At 36.5% G+C, this 10,757-nt stretch overlaps 1 protein-coding gene across 7 annotated transcripts in view; it reads right to left on the bottom strand.

Moving 5' to 3' along the window:
• Window positions 1-10,757, bottom strand: part of Atp9b (ATPase phospholipid transporting 9B (putative)) — a 449,279-nt gene that overhangs the window by 320,742 nt on the left and 117,780 nt on the right. For all 7 annotated transcript variants that reach the window (XM_023700057.1, XM_023700058.1, XM_023700059.1 and 4 more), the window contains exon 6: window positions 1,507-1,565. In XM_023700057.1, coding sequence (XP_023555825.1) covers window positions 1,507-1,565 — 59 coding nt within the window. The remainder of the gene's footprint in view (window positions 1-1,506; window positions 1,566-10,757) is intronic.

Raw genomic sequence — 10,757 nt, 5'->3', positions numbered from 1 at the left:
TATTTATTTATTTGGTATTTCATGACAGGGTCTGCAGGGTCTTACTACATAGATAGGACTCATAGTGATCCTCCTGTGTTCAGCCTCCCAAGAGCTAGGACTACAGGCCCATGCCAGCACACCTAGTTTCAGTGCAACCCAAAACTGAACTGCACGGCTGCGTCTACCTAAGCAGGCACTTTAATCCGCTGATCTATTTGGCCAACCCTTCAGTATTTTATATTTAAAAAGTATTCAAGATAACATAACTACCAATACAATGGATATATTGATGTGTTGATGTGTACAGCCATGTGACAGGGATATAACACATTTTAATTCTTTTTCAGCCCCGTCTCCTCTCTCCGTCTGTAGGTCTCCCTTTTTTTATCAAAAGATCTATGTATTTTGTATTATCCATCTTTTATTTTGCTTTTTATTTATATTTTCAGCTTCTCCTCTATGAGAAACCATGTCTTCTGCTTCACTTCACTTAATAGTATGGTCTCAAGATGCATGTTACAAGACTATTTCAGCTAGAAGACCATTTCAGGGTTAAGTCTGCCCTAGACATCCTGTTACCAGGTGACACCACAGACTCAGACTACTCTGTGGAAGTTCTGGCAGGAACCTGTGCTATAAACTTATCAAAAATCATCCTCAGAGGCTTAAAAAGTTAAGTCAAAGCTGGGTACAGTAGGACTGTAATACCAGCACTCTGAAAAACTGAGGCAGGAAGACCACTAGCTCAGACCTGGCCATGGCAACTTTAGCAAGACGATCTCAAAAAAAATTTTAGAACCATTTTTTTAAAGGCCTGTGTATGTAGCTCAATACAAAGATGCTGGGTTCATTCCTAAATACAGAAGAAAAAAAAAGTCAATAGGTATATTAAACAAGAATCTATATGACAAGCACAGTCATTTCTTTAGGAAATAACATCCACAGCACTAATGTTCCAAGAACAATATATGTAGTGTGTACAGCACTCACACATCTGAGGATGTGGCAGAGATAGCACTTCAGAACTAAAACTTCACTCTGCAGACCATAAGCAGCGCTGACAATTCCCTTTCCTAATCTTTTGTTCTTCTTTTTTCATGTCTTTTTCTTAAAAGTTCCTAAATGTTTTCTTCTACTGTGCTGTTTTACTTCCACTCACCTGCTCCCTCTCTGAATTTTTAAACTATAAGAATTATAGGTAAAGAAGTCTGAAAACTGAAGTAGAATATTAATAGGTTCTCAAACAATTCTGTGGGCAAATATAGTAATTCTTATAATGCAACATGAAACAGTTAACATGTCTTACTTTAGATAAAATGTGATTTTTATCTACAGTTGAAATATACTTAGCAAATCAGACAATATATATAAACATCTGGATTTTTGTTCAAGTATATTAAATCTTAAAGGCAGATATTAAAATGTAAAATACCTGTCTCAATTCCCTTTTCATAAGTTACCTGCAATTAGAATTAATTAATGAATGGTATATATCGGTCTAAAATATATTAAAAATGCATCAACCTTTTCCACTATGATGAGGTCTCCAACTTGTATGTCTGAACTCTTAACTTGCACTTTACCTTAAAAAAAAAAAAAAAAGTATAATCAACTCAAGGCAACAACAGCACACCAGACATCAACTTTTAACTGATAAATTACCTTAAAAATAACTCAGTGACAAAAAAAGAAAATACATCAGAAATTTTCCTATATTCATGCTTTCAAAATAAATTGCAGATAAAATCACTAATGATTTCTTTAGTAAGCTACTCAGCACAATGTTCCTCTGATATAAAAAAAGAATTTTTTTGTGTGTTAATTGGGAAAGAGATTACATTGGGAGAATCATCCCATATTTTGTCAGTGTTTCAGTTCTCAGGCAAGTTTCCAATGATCAGGAAACACTACTAAATAAAATAATTTGATGAAGGGAAATGAGTAACACTGAGATATAAAAATCCATGATCACTATAAATGGCACTGATTGGCACAAAACAGAAAAATGAAAGCATATAATATGTAAAGTAGTAGCTTTATATATTAGTAGTAGTAGCTTTATCAACACAGAACAAAACTGAAAATTAGTATCTAAGGTCTTATTTAAGTGATTTTTCCATAATATACTAAGTAAAATCTTTATATATAATTTAGAATTGTCCTGTATAAATTTTAATATAATATAATTAAATAATCAACAAAATGATACAGAACAGACAAATGTTATATAACCTGAAATGTTAACAGTAAGTCTCAAAACAGGCAAATTCCATCCATCCTCCTGTTTTGGTTCACCTTTTTTCTACCTTATTCCCTTTTAGGATACCAACAACCTTGTGGAACTGCTTTTATAGTTTTGTAAATACTATTCTAGCACAAGTTTATTACATTCAGTTTATTCTGTCCACTAACAGAACCAGAGGTGAGCGCATAATACTTTACCAAAATCTAATATCACTAGTCATTACACTGACTTTCAGGCTTAAACTTAGTATAACACCTTATTTCCTAAACAATGTACTTCTTAAAGCAACCAAATTTCACTAGGGTCATACTGCTCCAAAAGATTTGCTTCCTTTTGTACACATAGTAATTTTTCTGTTACATTTTTCGATATTCTCATTTAGAAAGCTAAGTCATATGTAAGAGTATGCACCTGTAGTACCACCACTCCAGAAGCTGAGGTAGGATGATTACTTGAGCCCAGGAACTGAAGAACAGCCAGGGCTACACAGCAAGACTCAAAGGAGGAGGAGAAGGAGAAGGGACAGGCAAAGGAAAAAGGGAAGGGGAAGGGGAAGAGAAAGATGAGAAAGGAGGAGGAGGAGGAGAAAGAGAAGGAGGAGGAGGAAGGAGAGGAAGAGGAAGAGGAAGAGGAAGAGGAAGAGGAAGAGGAAGAGGAAGAGGAAGAGGAAGAAGAAGAAGAAGAAGAAGAAGAAGAAGAAGAAGAAGAAGAAGAAGAAGAAGCAGCAGCAGCAGCAGCAGCAGCAGCATAGTAAAATAACAAAAATGTATGGTCACTGGCTCACAAACATATTCAAATAAAATATGTATTCAATTAAAATATGCATTCTTAAATTTTAAAGACTTGGTCTTGAGTAATTTTAACTTTACATTCATGGTACTGTCTATGTCAACATGTGAACTCACTGACACATTTTAGATCTCTCTCAAGGAACCATTAAGGATACTGGGCAGAGGTGATGGAGGAAGACCCACCTGAATTCCATACCTTCCTGCTAATGAAAGCCCAACAATAATGACCTTTTTCTGCTTTACCATGCCATGCCTATACTAAGAATTTGATTTCTGACCAACACTTTAAGCTGAATCCTAAACCTAACAACATACTAATGTTACAGGTGGAACACAATAAAAAGAGCAGAATCTACCCCCTTTAATAATTCATAACATACACATACAAAGCATACAAGTGCTTCCTTTATTCACAAACCCACACAGCTCAATAACATATAGTGTTTAGGAGATGAACATTCAGAATTTGTTAATTTCAAAGCAAATTTACTTCAAAGGAGGCTCAAAAAGACCAATATATTTCACCATAAATGGTAGTATTCAAATAAATGACTTTTTTTTTCTTTAAAAGTATCCTATTCCATTTGCTATCAAGTAACTCCCAAGAAGTCATACATTTTTGGTCTTTTAACTATTTAGTGAAAAAGCTGTGAATATCACCAAATAAAGTAACAACAGTACTGTCCTCTCTGAACTAGTCCAATTAAATCCTCCCAGTAATAAATGTTCCCTGGAACTGTACTTTAAAAAGTGTCCACCACAAGGAAAATTTTCATCTGACTCTTTCCCATGAATCAAGTTTTATGGGCTCCTACGAAGCAAAATCAAACAATAACGGACAGAACCACATTTTATCATTGTAAAGCTTCTTAAACACAGCCTCCCACCCTCACTTCTACTCACGATTTTTTTTACCTATTTAAAGAAAAGATAATACTAAATGGTTTCCATATTTATACTTTCCCTAATCAACCTGAATTCCAAATGAACAGGGGATTAAAAAGACGCTAACAATTAGGTTGATGTACACCCAAAAACCACCCTCTGATAATTCCACATAATTCAGATTTGTATCATGACATACATGGAGTTTTTTTTAAACAATAGACCCCATGTTCACTTCCAACATTTAATCTGTTATCTACACTTCCATTGCCCATATTCTATCCACACCCAGCACATCAGCCTACAACCAGACGATACCCCTTGCTTACTCAAAATACTGCTTGCACTTTTCCCTTTTCATAAAGTCCTCCCTTGCTGAGCTCCTTCATTGCACAGCAAATAATCTTCTGTAAAGCTTCAGTAACTCATAAACAGCAACAGTATACATATTCAAATATTTGAGTGCTAAATTTCAAAACATGTGATACCTTGCTGAATAATGAAATATATTTTTATAACAGAGTATGTTCTTTGCAAATGCACATCCAAAACTAAGTTGTTTTAAAAACACGAAAAATGATAATCACTGCATTCATAAGAAGTAGAATATAGTCATCATCATTTATTTCAATCCATTGTGTTTATTTTTTTTATTTTGTTGAGAAACAAATATCAATGAGACAATTTCAAAACTGAATAATGGCACAGTTTCAATAATTAATATATTATCTTCTTAGTGGTTATGCATAGTACAAGAAGCAGACAGAATATCCTGTCCAACACTATTAGTACAAATCTTTCTTCTCATTGAATTAAGCGAAAGTAGTTGTATATCTATCCTAACTATTCTGCATATACAGATACAAAATAGTTCTTCATTTATATCCTTTTTTTGCTACTGCTGTCAGAAATGGGTATTCCATTAGCATCTAAATACTATAGGTACGTGAATTCAGCAAAAAAATCCAACACACTCTAGCAGTCCACAATAGTACTGGGTTATCTACAGAAGTTGTTGACTTCAGCCTTTCAGAGCTCAGCATATTAATATGGCTTTATTTTATATACCTCATTTTTATACTTTTCTACTAGATGGTTAAGACCAAGATAAAGCAAGACCTGTATAACAAGAAATATAACTTTTGTATCTGATAAGGTCAGTCAACTCGCCTCAGGATTTATCCTGTTACCCTGTACCGCAGTTTGCACATCCTTTGTCAGTGTCAGTCATGTAGATGAGTCAAAGCACTTGCTTGACCAATTTGATCTCTGTGAAAGCCTGAGAAAATGTTTTCTCTTCATGTGACTCTCCTTAGGCACACTCTACATCATGGATTATGTTGCTCTATGGACCTGTAATCTTCTTGATCAGAAAATTTGGGACACAACTGAATTACATGATGTTACAGTACAGGTTCTCCTATGTCCTGAGTCTTCAATGACCATGAAAGGCTATGGTCAAAATGTTGGCTTCCTTGTAGCCTTTCTATTTCTCTAATTTTTGATCTGCAAAAATTAACCCTCCAGAAGAGAAGCTTATTATTACCCTATATCTTATCTCCTTTTTTTTTTTTTTTTTTTTCGGAACCGGGGATTGAACTCAGACCCTTGAGCTTGCCAGGGAAGCACTTATTCCACTGAGCCATCTCCCCGGCTTACCCTATATCTTATGCAGTTGGGTTTAACTGTACTATCTATCTAAATATCAAACATCTTAGGCATAACATGAAACAGGTATTGTCCATAAAGTATTGATATGTTAAACATTATGTCCCTACAGAATATGGAGATAATTTAAAAACTGAAAAAATATTTAAATATGAATAAAAAATTACATATTTTTACACAGACATTTAGAAATCTAACCATATACAACATTCTAGCATGACAGTCCGGTGACATTTTTTTTCTTTTTCTTGTGTCTTTTTTCATTACCCAATTTAAAAAAAAAAAAACCAAACTTTTACTTGTGAGACAGGATGGTAATAATTGGTATGTCATGACAAGAAGTAGGTATTTAGAACACCAGAATGACAGATATTCCAAGCATGGCCCTTCTATTACACATAGCTATCTTCAGTGCAGTTGCTTGGTTCACAGGTATCAGCATGTATAGTTAGTCAGGGTGAGATCCTACCAATTAAATGGTACTTTCAAAAACCTGTTGAAGGAATCCAACCCTAGCCCAGGCCCTGTGACTATGTGGGACAGCTTCCGGCTACACTGCACCTGCAGAACCTGTCCTGTCCAAGCCCAGAAGCAGCGTGGCTGAGACCCTCTTCCACCCCCTTGGGGACCACCCCCACACCCGCCAAGTGAGAACTTCTGCCACATTCTCCGGACCCCCAGATTCAGCCCTACGTCAGGCCTGGTGAGTGTGTGGGAGAGTATCCGGCTACCCAGGGCAGTGGGGACCTGTCCGGTACAAATCCAGACACAGCATGAGACCCTCTTCAAAACACTTGGGACCCCCCCCATGCCACCACTCAGCAGTGCCTCCCCACTCCCGCCAAGTGAGGGACACCTTCTGCCACATTCTCCGGATCCCCAGATTCAGCCCTAGCCCAGGCCCTGTGAGTGTGTGGGAGAGCTTCCAGCTAGCCTGCACTGGCAGAACCTGTCAAATCCAAGCCCAGGCACAGCTTGGGTGAGACCCTATTTCACCCCTTAAGACCCGCCCTACAATTCTGCAACCCCCCTCCCACTCGTGCCCAGTGAGTGAGAACTTCCGCAGCATTCTCAGGGACCCCAGATCCGGCCCTACCCCAGCCCCTGTGTGTATGTGAGAAAGCTTCCTCTCCCCACTACCACACCCTGTCCCCTCCAGACTCAGCTCAGGCCCGGCATACAGGCCTGGGATGAAACTCTGCAGCTGCAGTCCCTGCAGACACAGTAAGGGACAGAACCACCCAGCTAGCCCAGGAGCAGAACATCTTGCCAGAGGGGCACAACAGGTTCAATCCCAAAGGTGGCAGCAGGAAGGAGCTGAGCACAGCAGTCAAACCCAAGCCAGGCACAGCTGGATAAATCCATACTTTGCAGATCTGCACCTGAAATTCAGTAGGTGCTAAGATTATAACTGCACCAAAGCTCTACAACAAAGATCAGAAGACAGTGCTACACAAAATGACAACGAGAAGGAGCAAAATGCAATCTCACAACCCAAGCCCACCCATAACAAGTGCAGAGGACACTAACACAGAACACACTGGGAATCACACAGCTGAAATCAATGAATCAAGAGTGTCTCAAATGTAAAGAAACAACTGCAGAAACGCACAGAGGAACTCAGATCAAAAATAAAAAAGAAATCTCTGAATTAATAACTTCTGAAGAAAAAAATCAAATGCAGAAACATATGGAGGAAACCCAATGCACAACTACAACAAGTGCAGAGGACACTATCTCAGCTGAAATGTATGCATTAATACTGTTGAAAGAAAATGAGCAACACCAGAAAGTTATACAGGAACTCAGAGTGGAATTCTTTTCTGAAATAAAGAATCCTCTGAACTCATACGATCTGAAGTAGAGAATCAAATACAGAAACAAATGGAGTTCTGTGAAGAAACATGCAGAGGTGAGGTAAGACTGCTGAGTCACCTAACAACTTATATGTCTGAATAAAATCAATAAAATACATTATTGAGTTATAACAGTAACTTTAGTGTGAAAATGAATAGTTAGCATTAGGTTGAGTTAAATGCACATGACTGCTTCTAATAAAAGTAAATCTGAACCAGTAAACTAAAATGGGCTTTGAAACTATCCCTGCTCCAAATGTATAAAACTTTCTGTGTGGTTGTTGGAAAACTGTGTTCAACTAGTTTTGTGTTTAGATCACTGACTTTAAGACAGTCATTGGTGATCCAAAGTAGGTCTTCATTAATTCCTTTTTGTTTTTAATGGGTCGATAGGTATAAAAGGAGAATAACTGAGTAAGAGAAGGGAATGCAACTTTAAAAAGCCATTCTATTTTTTCAAATTATTGTGTTTGATCTTGTACAGTCAAACGAGGAGGAAATATCACTTACCCCATGAATGAATGTCAAATGTTTTTTTAATCAGATTTATAGTTCTGTACTACAGTGGCATTTATTCATCAATAAAAAAGGCTTTGAAAAAGGAAAAAAAAAAAGAAAGAAACAAACAAACAAATGGAGGAAACCAATCTGAAAAAAACTATGCAGTTAAAGAATTACTAATTGCTTCTAAAGAAGACATTGATCAAAAAAAAAAAAAGAGGAGATTAGAAAAATGACAGATTCTCTGAATAAGAAAAACAGGGAAAAAAAATGGTTGCATGAAGCAGAGTCAAAGAGATACAGAGGAGCTTAAAAATCTCAATCACAAGCTTGCAGAACCGTTTGAGTGAAAGTGAAGACAGAGTTTCAGATGTTGAAGAGGTTGGTACAGCTAGTAAAAGGTAAGAAAAGATCTTTTAAAAACAACTAGGATGCAGGAAAACATAATTTATCACGGGCAAGACGATGCAAAGACGAACAATATGAGATTAACAGGTATGAATGAGAAAGAGGAGTCAATACAAATGACACTAAAAAAATATGGGGAGAAGTAATAGCAGAAAACTTCCCAAATATGAGGAAACAATCTGACATCCAGGTAACTGAAACATATAGAACGCCAAGTAACCTCAACCCAATTAAAAAACACCAAGACATATAATAGTCAAGATCCCAGAAATCCATCACAAAAATAATGCACTGAAAGCCGCTGGAGAAAACAAGCAGATCACATTCAAAGGAAAACCCATCAGAATAATGGACCACTTCTATTCACAAACCATGAAGGCAAAAGGAGCATGAAGCAGAGTACTTAAAGTCCTCTATGAAAACAAATTCCATACTGTGGGACTGTCCTGCTTCAAGGTTGTATATGGCTAGATTTTTGGACTTATGTGTAAACATAAGAAGTATATATTTTTTTATGCCTATTTTTAAAATATATTCCAATTTTTAAATTTTTTTATCATATTCTGTAGGGACACAAAGTTCAACATATCAATACTTGATGAAAAATACCTGTTCCATGTTATGCCTAAGATGCTTGATATTCAGAAAGATAGTGAGGTTAAGCTTAACAACCTAAGTTGTATGGTAATAACAATAAGCTTGTCTTCTGGATGGTTAACAACCTAAGTTTACAGACCAAATTAGAGAAAAAGGAGAGCTGCAAGGAAAGCCAACATTTTGGCCCTCGCCTTCCAAGGTCAATTAAGACTCAGGACATATGAGAACTTGTACTGTAACGTCATGTAACTTGGTAGTGTCCCAAAATTTCTGATCAAGGAGATTATGGGGACAAAGAGGAAAGTAATCGATGATGGAGAGTGTGCCTAAGGAGAGTAACAGGGAGAGAAAACATTCTCTCATGCTTTCACAGAGAGCAAATTGGCCAAACAATGGCTGTGACTCATCCACATGGCTGACACTGACAAAGGATCTACAATTTGAGGTACAGGGTCTCAGGATAAATCCTGTGGGGATTTGACTGACCTTATCAGATCTACAAACTACAATTCTTGTTACATAGGTCTTGCTTTATCTTGCAGAAAAGTATAAAAACAAAGTACAAGAAATAAAGCCATGTTGTTACGTTGAGCTGTAGGAGACGCAGGTCAACAACTTCTGACATGGCCAGTCAACTGGAAGACCCAATACTATTATGGATTACTAGACTATTTTCGAATATTTTGCTGAGTTCACACACCTATAATACTGAAAATGGAACTAAACAAAAAAAGGGGATATAGATGAATGACCATTTTTTGTGTATTTAAAATGGTTAGGATATATAGCTACATGCTCTTAATTCAAGGAATAGAGGGATTTGTTCTAATAGTGTTTGTAAACAGGATATTATGTCTGCATTTTGTACAACAAATAACCACTAGGAAGACAGTATGCAATGTGTTAATTATTGGAACTGTCTTACCAATTCAATTTGAAACTGTTTCATTGATATTTATTTCTCAATAAAATTATGGAAAAAAATAAAATGAAATGAAAAGAAACATAAAAAGGATGTGAATGCTAAATGAGGATTCTTTGAGATGAGGCCCAGACCCACAAACATCAGTACTAAAAGTCTTCTACCATAAAGCTTTACAAGTCGTCCAACAATCCACCGACTCTTCCTTTCCCTCTGTTTCTGACGTGGACAGCATTAGTTTTGAAGTTGAACTAACTTTGTATTATTAACCTGCAAAATATTTTAATTTGATCCATGAAAAGAATACCCTGTACTTATTTCCTGTTTTTGAATAAAATATGCACATATTTAATGTATCGCAAACAAAACAAAACAAAAAAACCTGCTGCTGTTTCTCAGGATCACTGTCGTGCCCATCTTTTGCGCATACATGTATGGCTCTGTCCCTGTCCTATTTACCAGCTTCTCTCCTTGCCCTCTCCTCACTGTCTAGCCATCATCATATTGGATTGAAAAGTACAACCATGGAAGACATCCACTAGACACAGGTAGCATCTGTTGATAAAAACATAGTACTTACATTCCAACAAAACACACATTAACATGGTATAACTGGGAGATAATCAACTTTTTTTTTTTCCACATATACTGCTTTTATTATACAGTTGTTAGTTGATGAAAACAACTATCTAAAGAATTTTCAAGTGATAGGAAAACATTCTTAGGTAACTTATGACAATGCTGTGTGTGTACTGAGATAATAGGAAAATTTATTTTTGCACCAACTGAAAATACAGGGTTAATAATGAAACTTGGGAATGGAAAGGTCAAAGGGATCCTGAAACACATTCACTATTTCAAAACCTTAGACAAAAGAGCAGAGAATAGGAAAAAAAAAAAAA

Source organism: Octodon degus, unplaced genomic scaffold (assembly GCF_000260255.1).
Source record: "Octodon degus isolate 3935 unplaced genomic scaffold, OctDeg1.0 scaffold00120, whole genome shotgun sequence".
NCBI classification, from domain to species: domain Eukaryota; kingdom Metazoa; phylum Chordata; class Mammalia; order Rodentia; family Octodontidae; genus Octodon; species Octodon degus.
The sequence above is the reverse complement of the archived record's forward strand: the minus strand, read 5'-3'. Positions and strand labels throughout refer to the sequence as shown.